Source organism: Equus asinus, chromosome 9 (assembly GCF_041296235.1).
Source record: "Equus asinus isolate D_3611 breed Donkey chromosome 9, EquAss-T2T_v2, whole genome shotgun sequence".
NCBI lineage: Eukaryota > Metazoa > Chordata > Mammalia > Perissodactyla > Equidae > Equus > Equus asinus.
The window spans coordinates 11,058,606-11,081,318 of record NC_091798.1 but is presented as its reverse complement, the minus strand read 5'-3'; the positions used below and the strand labels follow the sequence as shown (position 1 = coordinate 11,081,318).

At 55.0% G+C, this 22,713-nt stretch overlaps 1 protein-coding gene across 2 annotated transcripts in view; it reads left to right on the top strand.

The window, feature by feature from the left end:
* The first annotated feature begins 5,108 nt into the window (after positions 1 to 5,108).
* ERGIC1 (endoplasmic reticulum-golgi intermediate compartment 1) overlaps positions 5,109 to 22,713 on the top strand; it is a 102,508-nt gene continuing 84,903 nt past the window's right edge. Inside the window, exon 1 of one of the 2 annotated variants that reach the window (XM_044777142.2) lies at positions 5,109 to 5,317. In XM_044777142.2, the coding sequence (XP_044633077.1) occupies positions 5,124 to 5,317 (194 nt within the window). In that variant the 5' untranslated portion in view covers positions 5,109 to 5,123. Of the gene's footprint in view, positions 5,318 to 5,651; positions 5,732 to 22,713 lie in introns of those variants that run through there. The other variant, XM_070517086.1, reaches the window with a different exon arrangement.

Here is a 22,713-nt window from a genome sequence, read left to right as displayed (position 1 = left end):
TACGACCTAAGCCAGGCCCCTGAGGATCAGCCCAGGAGTGTTCACTGGAGGTATCAGGAAACAGGCCATCTTTGCTGGAGTTGCTGAGTGGGAAAAACATCAACCTAGAGCTTTGGGCAGACATTCTGCCAGCACAAAGGGAAGGCCTGCCTGGAGACAAAGCCAGAAGAAAAAAGATGAGCCTAGGGAGAGGTAGAGAGATTTCTGATGCAATTATTGGAGCGCCTGGATTCAGCTGTGCCTGAAATCCACCTCTACCTCTGAACTTTCCTTTTCTTTTCTTTTTGCCCAAGACAGTGTGTGTTGATTTGAGATGACTTCTGTCAGCTTCATCTGAAAGAGTTCAGACCAATTCATCTCCAGGGGTGGAAGTAGGGCCCGGCCTCCCAGAACCCCTGGTGTTGCCCTTACCACTACACTTACCACACAAAACTGCATCTGCACAGGAATTGGTGCCCTGGCCCTGGTTTGTGTAATGGCACCACACTTCTGCTTCCCTCCTCCCTGCTTCAGGAAAACAAGGATCTGTCATGTTCGTTTCTACATCCAGAGGGCCTGTCATACAGGTGTTCAGTGAGTAGCTTATAATGAATAAATGAATGAATGAATGAATGAATGAATGAGTATCTTCTAGTTGGTCAGGAGACTTTAGGAGAGCAAGAAAGGAGAGTTGTTCATTCAGCCGCCTACCTGCTACGAGGCCCAAGCTACGCTCAAGACCTCTCTGAGCTGACAAAGGATTATTGTTTCTTAATCTCTGTTCATCCAGACCACAGCTGAACCAGCAACACCCAAGAACATAGACCAGTTCCTACTACAGAAAAACAAATCTGACTTAGCCATTCCCCTGCTTAAAACAACTCCCAGTGATGCGTTTGGCAGGAGGGGGTGGAGGTGGGTGAGCATCTGGATCCACAGAACATCCCACGTGACAGAACATTCATTGGTTCATTGACTGGTTCACTTGGCAAGCATTTGACCAGCACGCACTATGTGCTAAGCACCGTACCTGTCACTTCATCTTCACAGCAAGCTTTGAGGGCCACGCGTTTGTTACCTGTGGCTGCATAACAAATCACTCCAAACTGAGTGGCTTAAAACAAAAAATGGTTGTTATCTCACGGGACCCAGACGCAGCTCAGCTGGATGCCTCGGGGTCAAGGTCTCCTTTGAGGTCACCGTCAAGCCGTCTGCCCGGCTGCAGGCATCTCAAGGCTCCACTGAGGCTGAAGGATCCATTTCCAAACGCCTTCCCAGGGCTGTTGTCAGGCCTCAGAAGATCCCCTTGCAGGCTCACTCACACGGGCCTCTCGGCAGGGCTGCCTCACAACCTGGCAGCTGGCTTGCCCAGGGCCATCGCTCCTAGAGGCACAGAGCATCCAAGACAGAAGCCACAGTCTTTCTATAACTTAGTCTTAGGAGCGACTGCCATCTCTTCTGCCATATTCTGCTCATCAGAAGTGAGTTGATAAGCCCAGCCTACACTCTCAGGAAGGAGATTACACAAGGGTACGAATACCAGGAGGCGGATTAGCTGGGGAGGTGATTTCAGAGGCTACTTGCTACAGGGAAGGTGTTACCATCCTTCATTTCATACTCAGACCCAAGCTAGTTAAGCAACGTGTCCAGGTCACCCAGCTAGGGTGCTGTCTGACGGACGTTTTTTCCACGTCACTAGACCAGTTGGGCGTGAGGTGAGCAAGGCAGAGAGAAGGTGCTGGTAGAAAAACAAATGCAGAGAGAGGTTCTATTAATCATCTACTGCTGTGTAACAGATTACCCACAACTCAGTGGCTTAAAAGAAACATTTATCTCACATAGTTTCTGAGGGTCAGGAACCAGGAGCAGCTTAGCTGGGTGGCTCTGACTGAGGGCCACTCGTGGGGCTGTGGTTAAGTTGTGGGCTGGGGCTGCGGCTGTGAAGGTTTGACTGGGGCTGAGGACCCACCTCCAGGATGGCTCACTCCCATGGCTGTTGGCAGGAGGCCTCAGATCCTTGCCACACGGACTCCTCTATGAGGGTGCTTGAGAATCTTAGGACACAGATCTGGCTTCCTCCAGAACAAGTGATTCAGGACAGCCAAAGCTGAAACCCCAGTGCCCTTTAAAGCTAGCCTCAGGAATCACATAGGCCGTTTCTGCAGTGTCCTCTTGGTGACCCGCGTCAGCCCTATTCATTGGGGGAGGTCATTAGACAAGGGCACGGGACTATCAGGGAATGAGGATCACTGGAGGCTGGCTACCAGAGTCCCACAGGAATGGTAATCCTAAAACGCAGCGTTTATTAATTCACTCCCTGGTCAGAGAGACCCAGCGCTTTCCCACGTGCTGCAGCCCACAATCTGATTCCCTCAGCTCCATCTCCCACAGTCATTCGGGCAGATGGACCATCTGGGACTGGCAGCCTGGTCTGCTCACAGACCTCAGGCGTCCCCACAGGGATCCTTGCTGACGTGTCCCCTCCCCCTCCTCTCTGTTCTGTGGAAGGCCTGCCTCCGGGGAAGCCTCCATCCCGTCTTTGACACCTACTTACTGCACCCTCACCACCGGCAGGCCCGGGCTGGATGCTGGGAGACGACAATGAGCAAACAGACGTCCATCCTCCCCGGAGAGCTTCCAGTCAAGACGGGGAGTAGACAGTAGCCAATTCATAGTAATATAGGGACAGGTTCTGACGAGTTCTCCCAGGGAAAACTATAGGGTACCATGCAAGCATATAATGTGGAACCTGGGCTATTCTGTACGTAGTGTTTCAGGCACGTCAAGTAATTAACTAGGCTGGGCAGGTGTATTAGCATTAGGTTCAGGTGTAAGTGACCGAAAATCCAAAATAACAGTAGTTTAAGCAAGTTAGACATTTATTTCTCTTTTGCTTAGAAGTCTGGGTAGGTGTTTGAGGAGAGGTACTGTGCCACACAGTGACAGTGATGCAGGCTCCTACCTTGTTGCCCTACTGTGTGTGGCCTTCACCACGTGGTCCAGGATGCTGGCATCCATGTTCTGGGCAGCCAGATGGAGAAAGGGACACAGAGGGTCATACGCACCCACTATGCCTGAAGCTCCACAAGATACTTCCCCTACAGCTCAATGGCCAGAACCTATCACATGGCCACACCTAGCTGCAAGGGAAGCTGGGAAACGGCAGCTTTCATTCTGAGCACTCATATGCCCAGCCAAAAACTGGAGCTCCATCATCACACAAAAATAACAATAGTCAAACTCATATTTATTGTGTCAGGCACTGTCCTAAGTCCTTGGCATACACCAACACATTTCATCCTTACAACAGATCTATGAGGAAGTTACTATTATTGCCCCCATTTTACAGATGGGGAAACTGAGGTAAAGAGGTAAAATAAGTTAGTAAGAGGATAAGCTGGAACATGAACCTATGTAGTTTTGGCTCCAGAGTTTGGGCTCTTTTAACACAGTTAACAGTTGGGAAGAAAAGGAGAACCCTACCGGGGAGCCAGGCACCTTGTCTGCCCAACAGCAGGGTGGGAGACAGAGAGGGGACAGTGCTCCAGGCGAAAGGAGCAGCAAATGCAAAAGCTGCCCCCCACCCCCACCAAGGCCCCAGCAAGGTCCTGTACCACAGAGCCTCTCCGACTTCAATGTGCCAGCCAGTCTCTTGGGGATTATGTGAAGTGCACACTTGATCCAACAGGTCTGGGCTAGGGCTGAGAATCCGCCCCACGATGCCCAAGCAGCTGGCCTTGGACCACCACCGGACCACCAGACCGTGGACCACATTTTGAGAAGGGAGGACTTGTGGTCAACTGTCCACCACTGCATGACTCCCCTCCTGCACGGGCCCAACAAACAATCCTTTGGGCCCAGCGGCTGCTCAAGGCCCCTTTACCCCTCCTGCTGTCCCCAGGTTTCCAGCTCAGACTGAGATTTCCTTCTCTCTCCCAAAAGTGCCAGCCCCTTTGTTGAATAAATGAATGAATCAATCAATGAAAGAAAGAAAGAAAAAGGAATGCCAGAGGTCAGAAGGAAGGAGAGGCAATTGGTCAGGCCATGGTGTAGGCTCAGGGAGCGTGTGGTTCACCCCCACCCCCCACCCCGCACCAGACCAGGTGCAGGCGCTGTGCATTCCGAATCCTCCCAGGGGAGCAGGTACCACCATCTCCCTCTATTTATAGAGGAAGAGACTGCCCGCTGGCCCTGCTCTTTGAACAGGAACCCCCACCTTCCTCTCCTGGGACTTTACAAGCCCTGTGTCACCAGACCCTTGGAGGTGGGACCAACAGAACACAGCAGGGCGGTGGGGGGGGGGGGGAGGCGGGGAGGAGTTCAGAATGAATTTCCTCTACAAGAGACTTGTGTCATCTCAACTACCCTCTCATCTAGTCCAGCAATCCTGGAGGGAAATGCTGATTACCTGTGAATTTCACAGAAGGAAACTGAGGCTCAGAGAGGTCTGCTGTGGGCCAGGTCACACAGCAGGCCTGTTTGCTTCTGAAACAACCTGTACTGTCCTGAATAGACTTAAATCAGGGCCAGTGCTCAGCGAACATCGTTCCAGTGAACAGTAAATGGAAGCTGGAAGCAGAGACAGCTACCAGGGCAACTACAACTGCGGGTGACCAAGCCCTTCCTGGGGGCCAGGCCCTGCACTAAGCCGGTCTTCCAACTTTCTCTTTGGGCCCCCGGGAAAAAGCCCTTCGAGTAACTGTCATCGTCCTTTTTGTGCAGGCTAGAAAGGGATGGGGGCTCAGAGAAGCCAAGTGTCTTTCCCAGAGAGGCACAGCAGGGGAGTGGTGGGTCCACTTTATAGATCTAGGACTGCCTGACCTCGTCCCTCCTCACACAGTATTAGGCCCTTACTCAGAGCTAGACGCCGTGCACGGCCCAAATCTGGATCGTTCCATGTAATCTTCACAACTCAGCGGAACGGTTTTACAAATGCAAAACTCGGAGGCTCAGAGAGGCAGAGGGATTTGCCCGAGGCCACACAGAGGAAGAGAAGGAAAACACAGGGGCGCTTGGAAGGAACGAGCGCGTGAGTCTTCGCGGGGCGCCCCCCCTCCGAGATCCTCGACCCGAGGGAGCCTCCCCCCGGCCGGCGGGCCCCTTTAACCGGGCGGCGGAAGGGGCGGCGGGGCGGCGGGCGCCCAATGGGCTGCGCGGAGCGTCACTTCCCGGCGGCGGCCGCGGCGGCCAGTGTCGCGGGCGGGGGGCGGCCGGCGGGGCGGGGCGGCCGAGGAGGCGTTGGCAGCGGGCGGGGACCCACGCGGCGCGCGGCCCGCCTGGCCTGCGGCGCTCCCTCCCCCGGCGGCGGCGGCGGCACGATGCCCTTTGACTTCAGGAGGTGAGTGTGGCGACCCCTGGCCACCGGGGAGCCCCCTCCGCGGGCACAGGCGGTGGCCGGGCGCGCCGCGGGGCCCTCCCGCTGGGCTCCCAGAAGCGGCCCCCAGCCCGGTGCATGCCTCGGCGGGCGCTGGGGGACCCCGGGCGGGCCCCCTGCCACGCACAAAGACAGCTGGAGCCGCGCAGGGCCCCCTCGTGCAGCGGGAGGGGAAGCCCCCCGCCCCCCGGGGCCGTCCCACCCCTTCCCTCCGCCCAGCCCCCTCCCCAGTCTGCCCCGACCTTTTGCAAACCCACCTCCCCTCCCCCATACTGGGTAACAGATTTCCTCCCTCCCCCAGATGGGAGCAAACATGCCATCCCCCTCTCCCCACTACAGAGCCTCCTTCCGTGGACCCCACCCCGGCTGGGCTGACAGGTGCGTCCGGGGCACCTTGACTGAGCCCCCAGGGCTCCGCGGGGGTCTGAAGCCCCATCCGCAGGGGGCTGGCAGCAGCTGGAGAGTTTTAGGTTTCCATAGGCTGAGGCTGCCACAGGCTGGGCAGAACCGGAGGCCCGTCCCCCAGCCAGTCCTGGTCCTGCTGGGGTCTGGGGGCGCCATGTGGAGGGGAGGAGGCCAGGGGAGTGATGGGCAGGGCCCTGCAGAGGGCCGAGCCCTGGCTGGCCTTGGCTTTCTGCAGGCACCACAATGGGTCCTTTGTGGGGTCCAGCTGCCTCCTCGTCCACGTTGTGCTGGGCTGGGCCTTCTGGAAGGCTGCCTGGGAAGGGGTCTCCACCAGACTTTCCCTTGAGGGGTGGAGCCCCAGGGGATGCCCTGGCCGGAGGCAGCCTGCTGTGGGTGTGTGGACAGGAGAATAGCTGGGGAGGAGCTGAATTAGAATCCTGGTCTGCCCACTCCACTGAGCAGTTCAGTATATTCTAGAAATTAGGGGCAAAGGCTCTGGATTCAGAGCTCCCTTGGTGGCTCAGCTGGGTGACCTGGGCAAGCGTGGGAGCCCTCTCAGTATCTCTGTTTCACCACTGCAGCCTGGAGCTAAGAATAAAGTCCCACCTGTGAGGGCTGAGTGTGGACAAGCGTAACCACAGCCTGGGAGGATGTGGAGCGCAGGAGTGGGCATGCGTGGGTGAGGGGCTGCTCTGTGAGGCTGGCCGTTTCCTCATCTACAAACCAGGGGTTCTGTGCCTGCTCTCAGGAGCCAGCTCTCCCTCCTGCCTGCTCCCTCCCTCCTTACAGGTGTGACTGAAGTAAGCTTTCCTAGGAAGGAAAGCCCAGCAGTGACCCCCACGGCCTGTGGGCACGTTGGCTTTAGACCCCTTGCCCTGGTTGACATGCTCCAGCAGAGTTTGCCACCCCTTCCATGCAGCCTGGAGGCGGCCGCAGGGTGTCAGACGAATGCTTGCAGACCCAGGGCAGATTCGAACAAGCCCCCTGATGGAACTTTGGGGGCGGTCCTCATGCCAACACCTGGGCCATGGGCACTGTGGTTGGCACATGGTTCCTGGTTCCACAAAGCCGCCCCTCACCCAGCTGATAATTCCTGTCCCCCCCTCCTCCATCCCCACATGATGCAGTGGGTTCTGGTGATCTTGACCTTGTTGGGGAAATCACTGCTTTTGGTCACTGAATCCTTTCACTCTGCACCTGGTCTCCCATTTTAAGAGGAGGAAGTTGAGGCCCCCCTGCTGGGTTTTGCCCTGCACTTCACGGGAGCTAGATTGGAGGGTGGCCAGCGTCCCGGGTCCTGCACAGCTCCCGACCTGGTGCCCCTTGAGTTGGAGGTTTGGAGCGCCCAGGTGCCATCGGGGCCCCAGCTTCCTGAGTTGTTTTCATCAGTTTTCTCGAGGGCTTGAGTTCACCATGGAACAGGGAGACTAGGTTCCCCACTTTGCACGTGCACCCTGGAGCCTGAGCCGTCTGTGCCCGGTGCCCTGTGCTTTTGAAGCCTGTGAGTTCCATGGCTCAGGTTCTGAGGACGGTGCCTCCGTGCCCTGCGCCTGCCTCTCTTCAGTCCTCATTCATCACGTCTTCACCGTGCTCAGCCCTCTGCCTCGTGCCCACTGTGCAGAGCTGGATGTCAGGTGGCCCTGCCTCTCAGCTCTGGAGGGGAGAAGGGAGGAGGCCGTTGTGGGGTCCCAGCAGTGGGGCGTGGGTGGGGCAGCCACCAGTGTACAGGCGCTGTGGGGTGCAGACTGGATCTCTGTTCCCTTGTCACCTGTGGGAGGGACTTTTCATCTTCATTTTAAATCAAGGACGGGAGGAAGCTGTCTGCCCAGGGCCACATGCCCTGCCCAGGGCCACATGCCGGTGAGCTGGGGTTTGAACTCGGGCTGTTAGCTCCAAAACCTCAGCTCTAGGAGAAAAGGGCGGGCTTGGAGGGGCCCACCACCCTGTCAGGTCTCTTAAGAACCGTGGGGGAGTGGATTGGACCCCCTCCTCCAGTTCGAGGCCAGAGAGAAACCCAGGCTTCCTGCTTGTTTTGCTCTTGTTAAAACAAAACAAGATCAGGCGAGGGCAAAAATAACAACCTCCTACCCCTTCTCATCAATACTCCCTGTTTTCTCACTGCCTCTGGGACCTTGTGCAACCTGTCTCCTGTGAGTTTTCCTGTCTGTGAAATGGGGATGAAAACAGGCCCCGCTGCCAAGAGGATTAAATGAGTCCGTGCGTGTCAAGCATTTAGGCACAGAGGAAGCACCCAGTCAGTTTTGGCCACTATTTTCATCATTTGTGTTATTTCCTCTAAGCACCTGTATTTTCTGACACTACGTAATTCCCTTAATTATTAAGCTTTTTCTCTCTCCCATTATAACATGAGCCTCCTAGGGCGAAGATGATTATCTGTTGTGTTCCCTGTTGTAACTCCAGCGCCCAGACGGTGCCTGGCCCAAGCTTGCCCCTTAGAAATGCTCCTCAGAGTCTGTCAAGGAAGCCAAAGGGATGGTGTGACAGGACATGCCAGCTCTTCCTTTATGGGGCAGATTTTCAGCTGTCGGTGGGATTTTCCCCGTCCTTCCTTGAATTTGCTTGGTGTTGGGGGGGGCGGGATGCAGGGTGCAGAGGAGGGGTCCCGGGCCTCCACAGATGACTCCTGTTTGCTTTGCTCCTGCTGCATTGTTTGGTTAATCGCTGCACATTGCTGATGTGGAACTGGCCGTGTGGCCCAGATCCGTGGGCGTTGGCCCCAACTGCAGCCAGTTCCGGCTGGCAGGGTGAGAACACCTGCTCGTCCCTCCCAGCCTAGGGCGGCGGGGGGTGGGGGGGACAGCTCCCTCGCAATGGCGGTCCCCAGGGTGAAACCCCGAGCCCTGGGATGTGCTGTTGCTCTGCCACTGACCAGCTGCGTCCTGGGACAGGTGACTTACCTTCTTGGAGCCTTAGTTTCTTCCTTTTAAAGAGGGAGCAGGAACTGTCGCTGCCTCCCCTGTTAGGGTAGAGGTAGGGGCGGGTGAGATGTCCCTGCAAGGCAGGGCCAGCCACATAATTTGTGGGGCCCAGTGCGAAACGAAAATGCAGAGCCCCTTATAGGAAAGGTGTTAAGAATTTCAGGGCAGCGACAGCAGAGCGTTGAGCTGCGCAGGGACCCCTCAGAGCCTGGAACCCTGTGTGGCTGCGTGGGTTGCAGCCCCTGGCGCCGGCCTCCTGGTGTGCCTCTGGCTCTGCCCTCTGAGAGGTCTCTCCTCAGGAACCCTCGTGAGCTTTCCAGAGTTGACCTGATTTTCTCACATCCTGGCTTCAGTCTTCAAGCAAGGCCCGTTGCTCTGAGGATCGAGTATGAAGTCCTTAGCTCCCCATGCAGCCTCGCCCGAGGGGGCCCTGCAGACCTCGTGGCCCCCTCACTGCCTACACCAAGATAAGCCCCGGCCACCACCGGGGGCTCCGGGCACACAGGTAACACTCAGCAGCTAGTAGCTAACGTGAGTGCCCGTATTTCTGCCCTAGCTCATTCCAGAAAGAAGCTGGGGACGCTGACAGAAACAAATACTGTTATGTTTTAAAAAGTTTTTAAAAATATAGACTTAAAAATCAGGGCAAAAGGGAAGTAAAGATTAGACCAGAGGAAACATTCTGTGAAAATCTGGTATTTTGCATTTATTGAGCACTTCCTGGTCCTGACGCTAGGGCTCTTGCATACATCAACTTGTCCTCCCTCAGCAGCCCTGCAGGACAGGCCCGGTTGTTGCCCCGCTTTACCCACGAGGGGAGTGAAGGGCCATGGTGGGTCAGCAGGAGGCGCTGGGGCTGGGACCGCCTCTGGCCCAGAGCCCCGCTTGTGTCCCGCAGGCTCGTCTCTAAAGCTCCCCTTCCATTCGCTGAGCGTGGAGACACCGGAAACCACCTCTGCGTTGTCGGCCTTCTCATCTCTACTTTCCCAGCAGTGCTCATTAAGAAGCTTCAAGTCATCAGCTTTTTTTTTTTGACACCTGATTCTGAAATGGTCTTTAGTGCCCCACCCCCCCCAACCCCCCCCCAGTTTCACACCAGCGTAGAGCGTCTCGCTCTGAAGGGCCCAGGTGTCCCCACTTTGGCCAGCAGGGCTTTAGGGCGTAGAGCGTGTTTCCCTCCTTGTCTGGACGTGGAGTGAGACGGAGACTCTCCTCCTGAGGCGGTTTGGGTTTGGGGTCCTGACTGTGATGCCGTGCTATCTTGAGACAGGGCTTGGGCCAGCTGGGGCCTTGCTAACTCCGTTTCCCATCTGGCAATCCTTTCCTGCTTTGGGAGTTGCTGGCAGGCGCTGTTTGTCAGGCCTTGGAGAGGCAGGCAGGTGTGAAAAGGGCTTTTGGGGTGAAGCTTATCTCTGTGTCAGGGAACCTTAACTCTGGCTGCACGTTAGAATCACTGGAGGAGTTTTAAAAATCCCCGTGCTCAGGCTGCACCCCAGACCCAATAATCAGGATCGGGGGTGGGGAGGGCGCAAGCATCAGTATTGTTTGAAGAACTTCATGTGATTCTAGCGCACAACCAGGACTGAGAAGGACTGCTCTAAATGGGGAGAACCCATAGCAAGCAAGGTCGAGATGGCCGGAGCAGCTGGGTGGTGGAGCAGGTCCTTGGAGGAGGGGCTGGGGAGCGGAGTCTGGTCCCACCGTCACCTCTGCGTGACCTTTGGCAATCCCATTCCTACTCTGGGACACGTTCCTCACCAGAAAAATGGTCAGTGAGAGGAGAGAGTCTTAGCTTTGTATCGATAGGCTTGCTCTTTGAGCTGTGGTCCCCACACCAGAAGCTTCGGCATCACGTGGGAGCCTGTGGGAAATGCAGAATCCCAGTGCCCGCCCTGAACCTGAATCTGTAGTTTGACAAGATCCCCAGGCGATCTGTATGTAGAGGAAGGTTGACAAAGCCCTGCTCTGTATGATTGACTTGACTCAGCATCTCCCATCTCTGCTCCTTCATATCGGCTCTCCCACTTGGAGATTCACGACTTACTAAAGGCTCTGAGAAGTCCTGCACGAAAGGAACCCGAGTCACTTGGTTCAGCCCAGCTTTTGCCAAGCTTTTTGTCTAAGCCACCTTGTTCTTAGGGCGCCCAGTACCATTTCTCAGGATATAGTTTGGGAAACACAGCCCTAATTGATCCTTTAAGGAAGTGGTAATTAAGCCTAATTGTCTGCTGTCAACTTGAAGTCTGTTAACTTAATTACATTGGTTGTATATGCAGGAAAAATACAGGACAGGAAAAAACCTCCAGCACTACTATGTATTTGTTTTTAAAAGTCTTGACCCTCGGGAGAGGCAAGTGGAACTTGGGCTTCCCTGTACTGCTGAGGGCTAGCAGGTATGTAGGTAGCTTTGCAAATTCCTCACTCTCTGAGTGGGCAGTATTATTCCTAGTTTAAGTCCAGGGAAATCAACCCTCAGAGATGCTGGGTCACACAGCTGGTGCATCAAGGGGCCCCTGGGGACCAGCACACCCCTGACAGTATAATCCCCCCAGCAACACCTTCCTCCTGGAACCTGCCGGGGCGGCCTAGCTGGACAGGAAGCAAGATCCATTTGAAATGGACTAAATGTTCTGTTTATCCAAAAGGTGGACACCCTATTCAAGATGAGAGGCCTGGCTGTTAAATTTAGGTGTAGTCACAGGCCCTGAAACACTGGGTGCTGGTGTCACGCAGCCTCTTCGGTGGCCTTAGCTTTCCCTCTCGCATTCCAGTCCTGGGCTGGAGTCTCTCTGGAGGAGGAGAGGAGGCAGTGCTAATCTTGTTAGGAACGCCTGCCGGTTCCTCAGCTTGTCACGTGTGGAGCACTGTGCTGCGCCAGTTGCTGGACTGAAAAGTCACCCTGGCCCCACGAGATAGATATGGTTATTGGTAAATTATTTTGTTTTAATTAACATGCAGTGAACTTGACCTTTTTTTTTGGCGTACTCTTCTATGAAATTTAAGACATTATATCATGTAACCACCCTACTATCTAGGTACAGAACAGTTCCCTCACCCCAAGAAACTCTCATGCTATCACTTTATCATCACACTATTCAATTTTTTAAAAATTGTGGTAGGAACACTTAAGATGAGATCTACCCTTTTAACAAATTTTCAAGTGTATGATACAGTGTTGTTAACTAGAGGCACAATGTTGCACAGCAGAATCATCTTGTGTAACTGAAACTTTGTACCTGTGGAAGAGCCACTCCCCATTTCCCCTTCCCCCAGCCCCTGGCGACCACCGTTCTACTTTCTATTTCTATAAGTTTAAGTATTTTAGATGCCTCATCTAAGTGAATATCATGTTGTATTTGTCCTTTTGTCACTGGCGTATTTCATCTAGCATCATGTCCTCTAGGTTCATCCATGTTGTTGCGCACAGCAGGATTTCCTTTTCTGAGGCTGAAGAATATTCCGCTGTGTGTATGTACCGCATTTTCTTTATCCATTCATCCATCCATGGACTTTTAGCTTGTTTCCATATCTTGGCTATTGTGAATAATGCTGCAACGAACATGGGGGTGCAGATGTCTCTTCAAGAGCCTGATTTCAGCTCTTTTGGATACACACTCAGTTGTGGGATTCCTGGATCATATTATATTTCTAGTTTTAATTTTTGTTGTTGTTTTTGCTTGAGGAAGATTAAGCCTGAGCTAACATCTGTGCCATTCTTCCTCCACTTTGTATGTGGGTTGCCTCCACAACGTGGCTGATGAGTGGAGCAGGTCTGCACCCGGGATCTGAACCCACGAACCCCAGCCGCCGAAGCGGAATGTGTGGAACTTTAACTACTTGGCTACGGGCCAGCCCTTGTTTTAATTTTTTGAGGAGCCCCCATGCTGTTTCCATAGTGGCTGCACCAATTTACATTCCCACCAACAGTGTGCAAGGGCTTCACTTTCTCCACATCCTCACCAACACTAGTTATTGTTGATTAATTTTGATAATGGCCATCTTAATGGGTGTGAGGTGATATCTCACTGTGGTTTTGATTTGCATTTCCCTGGTGATTAGTGATGTTGAGCATCTTTTCATGTGCTTGTGGGCCATACCATACTTCTTTGGAGAAAGGTCTATTCAAGTCCTTTGCCCAGTTTTTAATTAGGTTGTTTGGTGTTTTTTTGTTTTTGTTCTTGCTGTGGAGTTGAAGGAGTTTCTTGTATATTTTGGATACTAACCCCTTTTCAAATATATAGTTCACAGTTATTTTCTCCTGGTGAAAAGGTTGCTTTTTCACCCTGTTAATTGTTTGTTTTATTCAGTTTTTTGTCTGTTTAATTAATTAATTAGTTTTTTGAGGAACATTAGCCCTGAGCTAACATCTGCTGCCAATCCTCCTCTTTTTGCTGAGGCAGACTGGCCCTGAGCTAACATCCGTGCCCATCTTCCTCTAGTTTTTACGTGGGACGCCTGCCACAGCATGGCTTTTGCCAAATGGTGCCATGTCCGCACCCAGGATCCCAACTGGGGCACCCCAGGCTGCCGAGTCGCAGAACGTGCGAACTTAACCGCTGCGCCACTGGGCTGGCCCCTGTTTTATTCAGTTTTAAAACAGGAAGCCGGGTTCCCAGCTGGGGGTGGCTGGCCCAGGGCACGCAGCAGGGCAGGTGCACTGCTCAGGCTGGAACCTGGATCTGTGGTTCCCGAGCTGGGAAGCTTCACCCGGGGCCATCCTGCCTGCCGATACTCTGCCATCATTGATTTTTATGATTCCCCACCAGGTCTTCTCTCTCCTCCCCTCTCTGCCCTCCTCTCTCCTGCTTTCACACCAGGAGCCACTGACATATAGAATTTAACCAAAATGTCCCTTGAGAACTTTGGGGCATCCTGGTGTCTTTGGCCTCTGGATGTTTTGCTGCGTCCAAGAGTACATTCACAGTGAGGAGAAAGTGACTCCAGGTCTTCGGGGGGGAAGCGCTAGGTGGAGGGCCGACCCTGCCACCCTTGCAGATCCTCCCACACTGCGCGTCCCTCCGAGGGCTGCCCACAGCATGCTTCCCCGGCTGCCAGGCCGCCCTCGGAACAGACCCTCACGTTGTGCTCGTTCAGCACATCTCTCTGGATTCGAGTCCCTTCCCCGTGTTTACTAGCCTGGACCCTGGACATGACACTTGGCCTCTCTGAACCTCAGTTTCCCTCATCTGCAGATCGGGGTGCTCACACTTTCCTTGCAGGGGTTTCGTGAGGATGAGAGGAGCTCATGTGGAATGCGAGATAACCAGGCTTAGAGATAGGGTGTGTCTCCCCCTTCCTGGCCCACTCTGGCGGCACTGGCCCCATGCTCCTTGCCGAGCCCTGGTAGACCTCTGCAGAAGGTCATGTGGTGGGTGGACCTGGTGAAACCGGGGACCTGCTCACCGGAGAACACCTGGGGTGATTACACCTGGAGCTGGACTCCTCTTTCTGAGTGGCGCCCACGCGGTAACCCCAGACACCAGGACATTAACCTATGGTGAGAGAGAAGATGGTCAGTCACACCCTGCTTGCCCCCAGGGCCCAGGCGGGTGCCTCGGTGGGCGATTTGGCATGGCCTGTGCCCACCGGACATCTGGAAGGGGCAGCTCCAGGGCAGCTCTGTGGCTTGTTGCCCCATAGATTCCCCAATTTTTGCAGAAATGACGAAAATCTTCTAAACTGTGTGAAAATAGTTCATTCTAGGCCAAACCAAAGCCTTCTGAGGGCTGATGACGATCTGTGGCTAGCAGCGTGCAGCCTGTGTGTCATACGCACCAGTGTGGCCAGCATATGCCAGCCGGTGGACAGGACTTGGGGTGGAGCCCCTGGGCTCTCGGGCGGTGGTCTGCTGGGCACGGCCTTGGAGGCGGAGGCAGAGGAGGGTGGGACCCACAGGTTGGGCAGAGGCCCCTCGGGGCACGGTTCCTCCAGGCCTGGCAGCTGGGCTTCCCCCCCGGAGGGCACTGGGATGGCACTGCCAGCTCTGCCACTGGACCTGGCCTTCGTCCTCGGCTGCCCCAGCGCTGGCCACAGCCCAAGCTGAGTGACGCTCCACTGCTCCAGACCCTTTAATACCTTCAGCCCCCAGGGTGTCTCTTCAGGTGACCTCCCAGGGCTGTGCTGTGATGACAGTGGTGCCCGCAGTAGCCCCATTTATCAAGTGCCAGGCCGAAGGCCTTCCTCAGGTTCCTTCAGTTCATCCTCATGTGAGGCAGGAGCCAGGCCTCGTTCCCAGCTGCCTGATGAGGATGCTGGGCACAGAGCAGGGACAGGATTTGGCCAAGGTCACACAAACCATGGATGACACGGCTGAGACTCGAGTGCTCTGTGTGTGACACCAGAGCTGGCTTTCTTAACCACGCTTTCCCGGAGCAAAAATGCCCTGGAGGGGAGTGTTATGGTCTTGATCTTATTGGGGCCGCTCCATGGGCACCCCACATCAGCTGCTGTCTACTTAGTTGTGTTTACGGTTGGTTGTGATGGAAGCCTTGGGGCGGGGCGGGGGGGGGGTGCTCTCTGGGTCCCTGGGGAGAAGGCCAGGCCTGGGTGCATTTCCTGTCACTGTGCGCCTCTGTGGGCAGCTGAGCCCCTGCTGGGCAGCCGGGCAGAGCTGCAGCCCCTCCTGTCGGGGAGGGTTGGGCTGGCCATCCTGCCCTTTCTCCGGCTGGTCTTTGGAGCCACTGTCAACAATCCGGGAGCGAGCTGTGGTGGTGAAGTCATTGGTTCATTGAACATATTCATTGAGGGCCTACTGTGTGCCTGGCGGTGTTCTAGAAGCTGGGATAGAGCACTGAGCCAGCCAGACAGCTGCTGCCCCCCGTCTTGTGGGACTGATGTTTTAGTTCTGGCATTTTGCTTTTCTCTCTTTCTTTTTTTCTCAAATACACTTTTTATTTGGGAATAATTTAGATTTACAGAAAAGTCGTAAAGATATACAGATACCTCCATCCCATTTTCACCTTGGGTCACACCGTATGTTACCATATTTGTCACAACTGAGCCCCTGACACTGGCACGTTCTCATGGACTACACTCCAGACTTAATTTGGATTTCACCTGTTTCCCACCAATGTCCTTTTCCTGCTCCAGGATCCACTCCAGGGTCCCACACTGCGTTCGTGGTCATGTCTCCCCGGTCTGCTCGGGCTGGGGACAGTTCCTCAGTTTCTTGTTCTGCCTGACCGTGGCAGTCCTGAGGAGCATTGTCCAGGTGTGCTGTAGAATGCCCCCCAGCCTCGGTTTGTGCCAGGCTTTCTCACGATTGGACTGGGTCAGGGTGGAGCACCCTTCTCAGTTCATCCACCGGGGGCACCTGACATCCGTGTGACGTCTCAGGTGGCCTGGATCTTCAGCACCTGGTTCAGGCGGCGTTTCTCAGGCTCCCCCCGTATCGCTCCTCACTGGTCGGCTGTCGTTGTCCTCACCCTCCTTGCTGTAGGCTGGCCCCGCTGCGGGGAAGTGGACCAGCTCCTAGAATCCCTTGGGCTGTCTCACGTGACTTAACAGCACCTCTTTCTGCTCCATCGGTGCACGCCCCGCTGCGGTGGGCTGTGTATCACTCCTGAGGGGGTAGGAGGTATCGTGATATGGAGTGGTCCCCCCTCCCCCAATCTTTCCATTACGCCCCGTGCCCTTTGGAAGAAGAGTTGATAGCGAGGCCCATAGAAGGAGGCTTGGAAGGACTAGGAGTGTTTCACCCGGCTCAGGGAAGGGTTTTAAGGAGTGGGCGTGAGTCTTGTCCCACAGTCTTTTAGGCCGCTTGTGATAGACAGGGTGGCGGGCCTGCCCTGAGCTCATTCCTGAGGATCCAGGAGGTGCTGTTGGCTGTAGGTGAGACAGCGTATCCCCACCCAGCCATGCCAGATGAAATCTCACCCGCCCTCCGCAGCCAGCCTCAAGCACCACCTCCTACAAGAAGCCCTCCCTGTTCTTCCTAAGTGGGGATGCCCCCTGCCCTCCCACTGCCCCGTGCTTTCCTGCAGCCCTCCCTGACTGTGCCGGCCCCTCCTGTCTCCATCATGCCCTATGCCACATGCCTCCCTTGCTCCCTTCCTGTCTCACTTGCAGGGCTCCAGGCCATGGCAAGGTCACACTTGTGCTGTCTCCTGCAGGACCCAGCGAGGCCCTACATGAGGGGTCTTGTGTAGTCGGGGCACGGCAGCCCTGGGTGATATGCTCAGCAGAGGCTGTGGGCATTGTGGCAATGTAAGGGCTTGGTGCGTCTCTGACAGTCCTGGGTTCCAGTCTCAGCTTCACTACTTGCTAAATGTGTGACTGCAGGCCAGGTACTTCACCCCTCTGGGCCTTGGTCACCTCGTTGAAAGACAGGCCTATTAATCAATAGTGCCTGGCTCCCAGCACTGCCACGAGGAAGAGTTGAGCTCGGCTCTGTAAAGCCCTTACACCTGTGCCTGGCATCTGTTAGGGGTTCAGTAATTATACATTACAGAAAAAAGCACCAGGACGTCCAGGCTGTCATAGAAGAGTCCCAAGTTGGCAGGAAATTAGACTAGAAATGCCCCTTTTATATTAGCCTAAATCAGCTAATTCCTATAAACAACCTGAAAATCTCAGTGATTTGATGCAACAGTTCACTTTTCACTCATGTGAAGTCCCAAGGGGGTGGGGATGCTCTGTCCCTCTCAGGTACCCAGAGACCCAGGCTCCTGCCATCTTGTGGCCCTGTCCTCCCGGAGAGTGTGTGGGATCCCCTCTGAGGCCTGGCAGTGGGGGAGGCAGAGGGAGGACACGGAGGGCTGCGGAGAGGGTCTGGTTGTGGCACCATCACTTCTCATGTTTCCTTGTCCTGAACTTGGGGACCTGGCCTCATGTGGCTCCAGGAGTGGTCAGGAGACCAGGTCTCGCCATGTGCCCGGGAGGAAGAGGAAAGAGCGGGCTTTGATGCTCCCGTCACCGTCTCTGCTATGGTAAACTTCAGCCCATTTTTAATCCTCCACCATTCTGGTACCATCTTCATAATTTGGGGCATATTCCTAAACAACACATGTTATTTACCTAATAATTTTTTCTTTAAGTTACTCAGTTTTTGAACTTAACATTTTTATTTACAAAAGCTAACTTTATAACAGCTTTGAAAATGGAAAAGCAGTACCACCTGCCACAGATAGATATTATGCAGAGTTGTTCAGTTCTGGCTCAAGTTGCTGGGTCTGTTAAAGAAGGGATGTCAGCAGGTGCTGGAGAGATGGGAGGTTGGAGACCGGATAGCGCCCATCTGAGACTTTCTCTTTATGTCCTCAGAACATTCAAATGAGACCTGAAAGGAAACAGCCTTCTCACTGTGACGCCTGCCATTTAAGCAGGTCCCAGTATTGCCCTGAAATCGCCCCAGGCCCCCCTGGTGGCATGGGTGCCGCACTTTGGGAAATGCTGGCTTAGGGGACAACCAGCACACAATCTGTGCACAGACAAATCCGAAACTCGGTGCAGGGAGAGGTGAAGGGTGGAAATCACCCGTTCACCTCAGCGCTCGTCCTTGAGGTTTGCACCTTGGTCACCTTGATCTAGAGGGAGGAATTAATGGTGTCGCTTTACCCATGGGGAAACTGAGACTGAGGGCAGGGCATGACCCCCCCACCTCCAAGGGCCACACTTGAGTGCTTCTTCCATTGTCCCTAGCCATCTCTGGTCGGGGAAGATGCCACCCCACTGGGCAGGGGTCTTGTGTATTCATGCTGCCCTCCCATCTCTCTGTCAGTGTCCCTCATCTCCTGCCTGGTACGTGTGGCGGTGTTTGCACAGGAAAGCCGGCCTCCCAGGCCTGCTTCGAGGAGCTGGGAAGTCAGGAGGCAGTCCTGAGCATGCCTGAGGACTTGTCACCATTTGCTGGCCCAATGGGTGACATAAGATTTGTCCAGTGACAGCATCCGTCGTGCCAACTCCTGGGGAGGTGCTCTGCCGTGTGCTGTTCAAGGGGGTCTCCCTTGTGCCCCCACATGCCTTTCCGCCGTTGTCTTGTCCTCTTGACCCCATGTGTGATTTGTTCACCAGGTACGGGAGTCCCACTTCCTCTCCTGCTCCTAATTCCCCCCTCACGTCCCACCCACCCCACGTTATAACAGCACGCAGCCCCACCCACGAGAACAGGCAGTGTGCCCCCATCTCCCAGCAACATTGGCCCAGGAGCCTGGTTATTCCCACCGTGGGGAGGGGAGGTCAAGGCCCTGGGAAGCGGGTTTGCACGTTCATTCATTTGTTCATTCACTTACTCACTCAGAGACTTATTGGGGAAGATTCCAGGGAAAATGAGACTGACATCGTCCTTACCTTCATGGCATTTCCAGGCTAGTGGGGAAGATGGGCAGAGTGACAGTGTGCAAATAATTGCACAGATGTTTGTTTTCCATTGTGGTGGGTCCTGAGGGGGAAGGAGGAGATGGGGTGAGAGAGTTTGTGGAGGAGGAGATGACTGGGTTAGCTTGGCCAACCGGTGCTCCTCCTCCAGGGAGCTGCCCAGACTGCCTCTTCTGTCTGATTTGGGTTGCCCCCACCCTGTCCCTGGCTGTCCCATTCTGTCACACCTGGACCTGTCCTTCAGGTCACTTAGCACAATTCCTATGGTTTGTGTGTGCATTGGTCATTTAACATCTGTCTGTCTTGATGGATTGTAAGCTCTTGAGAGCAGGAACCAAATCCATTTGCTCATCACTGGATCCTGCTGCTGAGTGCTGGGTCTGCACCCAGCAGGTGCTCAGACAACAGGTATTAAATGGAGGAAGGAGAGAGGCAGGAAGGAGGGGCCAGTCCAGCTCAGATCAGAGCCCAATCAGTGGATATGGGGCCCGTGCTCCCCCAACTTGCACTCCCACAAAACAGCTTGGAACCCCAAATGAGAGGAGACTCCCCCAAGACCTGGCCGAGGGTCCAGCCCTGCCGGATTGGGTGCTTTGCTGCTGCATCTCTTTGTGTTTGGAAAGCGTTGCTGGTTTTCTTCTAAGGGTATAAGTGTATCAGGAAGGATTTATTTCTCTAGCAGTGGGGATGGAAATTGTTTGCTCCCAACTGTGTCCTGAGGAATTGGGAAGTCAGACACACTCAGGTCCTCCCACAGTGGGAGCATGTGGCCAGCTGCCTGTCCCAACAGGAGGCCTTGGGTACCCCCACCCCTGCTGGCTCCACTTGCTTGAAATGGCCCGGAATCTGAGGTGGGGAAGTTGGGAGGACACCTGAGGGAGGGACACCTGACGTTCCACACTCACCCCAGCCTGGGCGGTTAGCCTAATTGTTCCCATTTTGAGGAAACAGGCTCAGAGAGGTTGAGGGCCTGGCATAGAGTCACACAGCTGGCCAAGTGTCAGAGCTGGTCCCTAAACTCAGGGCTCTCTGACCACCAGCAAGCAATGCTTTATTAACCTGCCTGACCTGAAAGATCCAAGATGCCTGATTTTCAGTTTCAGTTGAACAATTCTGCTCTCTCTCGAACTGGCAGGTTTCCCTAATCTCCTGGGCCCTGTGCTGCCCCCACCCCTACCCCCAGTCCAGTGGGCCTGGGATGGGCCCGGGAATCTGCATTTTTAAGGGTGTCCTCAGTGATTGCTAGGACCAGGTGAGCTGGGGAAGGCCTGAGGAAGGCTCCCCATTATGATGCAGGTGTAACTCTGGCACCGAGAACCACAAATCTTCATTGACTTAGTAATGACTATCACAGAGCTACACGTGGGACTTGAGAGTTTAGAGACCCCTTAGGAGATGCGTGTGCCCTGGGGATGGTGCTGTTCTCTGCAGACGAGGACACTGAGGCCCAGAGGGGTCATGCAGCTACAAAGCGGCTGCAGGAAAGTGACTTTTCTGAACCTGAATCCCATGCTTTTTCTAGTTTACACGGGAGGCGTTTGTGTCTTGCTGGGTGTTGGGTCCCCAGATCCTTGTCAGTGACGCAGCTGTGGGTTTTGCCCCTCTTTGTCCCTGGTGCAGAGGACCGACCTGGCTCTGTGGAGGGAGGAAGTGAGAAGCTGCAGGTGCTAGACGGTTCGGTGGCGGTGATGCTGGAAGTCAGTGATGTGAGCGGCTCAGGGCTGGGCTCCGTGAATACACCACTGTGTTCTGTTCTGACGGCAAACCCCGGAGGTGGGGTTCTCACCTGCCCTGTTTCACAGGAGGGAAGACAGGCAGAGCGGTTTGCCCTGCGTTAGGTGTCACGGCAGCCTGGGAGCTGGGAGGGCCTGAAGATGGATGGAGCTGGCCCCTCCTTTTTGGAATCGGGCTGGGGTTCCGAGAGCTGAGAGCCCTGCCCAGATTCACCCTGCAGGCCCCGTGGCAGGGCCGCTTCCGCTCCCGACTGCCGACCTTCCCGGCTCGCTCGGCTGGCCATGCTGCGAAACTGGGTCACAGCGAAGCCAGGTGCTTGTCAGAGCTGAGCTAACCCTGAGTCAAGGCCGGATGAGAAGGTTTGCCGCCCTGCCCCGCCCCGCCCGCTCAGGCCCCTCGGAGCGGGGCCACATGGGCACATCGCCACGCTTGGCTCTCCACCTGCCCCGCACTCTCAGAGCCGCAGTTGCGTGCTGCCAGGCAGACCTGGGGCAGCTGTGCCTCGGAGCCTGGTGCACCTGAGTCCTGATCCTGGCGCTTCTGCCCGCTCGCTGTTTGTCCTTGGGCAGTTCACTTCACCCCTCTGAGCCTGCTTACTGATCTACAAATGGGGCCATGAACCCTGACCCCACAGGGTTGCTGTGCAGGATTCAGGAGAGAGCCTCCTACAGCTCTTGGCTCATAGTGGGTCCTAATTCAATGTCATGGCCCCTCTGCTCTCTGCCCCCATTTGTGAAACTTCCCAACAGACATGATCTTCTAAAACGGAGATTGTAAACTGGCAGCATGGGGGCTGGAATTCTGCCCAATCACAGATGTGATTATTTGGTCCCCAGATTTAAAAAAATTTTGAGTTCAATGCAAGCATTTTCAAATTAGGAAATCTCACATAAAAAACTGGATTTCCAGTGCCTCTAAAAAAAATGGGGTTTCCTGGCCTCTGTGGCCACGTGGCAGCTCGCAGCTGCTGCTAAGAGCAGCCGCCTTGTGGATGGGGCACTCGCTTTCCTGCCCCCCACACTCCCTGCTGCCTCACACGCAGCAGTTCCCCTCGTTTGTGAGACCTGCACCCTAGTTCTTTTAGGCAGCTTGTGGGGATGAGGCGGCCTGAGGGGAAACAGGCCTCAGGCAGAAGCTGGGCTGCACAAAGCCATGGGACCCTGTAAGTGGGTGGGGAGGTATGTGGGCCAGGTCAGAGGCCCGGGGCCTGGACAGGGAGGGGCCTCAGGCACCCCGAGAACCTCTGAAACGTGAGGACACTTGCAAAGAAACCGAATTGATGTGACCTAATAGAGAGGCGATGGAGTTTGAGAGTCCAGGTTCCTGAGACAGACCCCAGGGCTCAGGTGTTCCACTACCAGCTCTGTGACCTGGCGAGTTACTACACCTCTTAGTGCCTTACTTTCCTCATTTGCAAGATGAGACTAATAGGTGGTTCAAATGTGTGCCCTGGCACATGGTAAGCGCTCCATGAATGTCAGTGGCCGATAGGATTCCATCCCCAAGTGGGAGATTTGCCTAAGATCTTTAAGAGATGGTCCTGGAAAGATTCCTGGAGAGATAGGCCTGTGTCTGGAAACCCCAAACAGAGACTAGTATAATTGAGTCTACGCCTGCCAAAGGGAAACTGCCAAAGAATCAGGTGCATTGCCATCCTCGGGGCAGTGGGGGTGGGCAGTGTTGCATGTCTGCTGCCTCCACGGTGAGCCCAGTGCCTGAAGATTCTTGAAGGCCACCCCACCGGGAAGGAACAGAGAGGAGGAGAGCGAGGTCGGAAGTGGCTCTTGATTTTCCAGTATGCTGGTGCGGTCTGCCCGGAGCCTGTGTCAGTAGACTAACCTACAGGACCAGGTTTCTGCTGGCTGATGTCATCTAATCTGGACCACCACCTCACAGGGTCTTCAGAGGGCCTCCTTCCAGCAGCGGATGCCAGGGCCCCAGGCAGGGAAGTCTCCTTTTGGAAGGAGC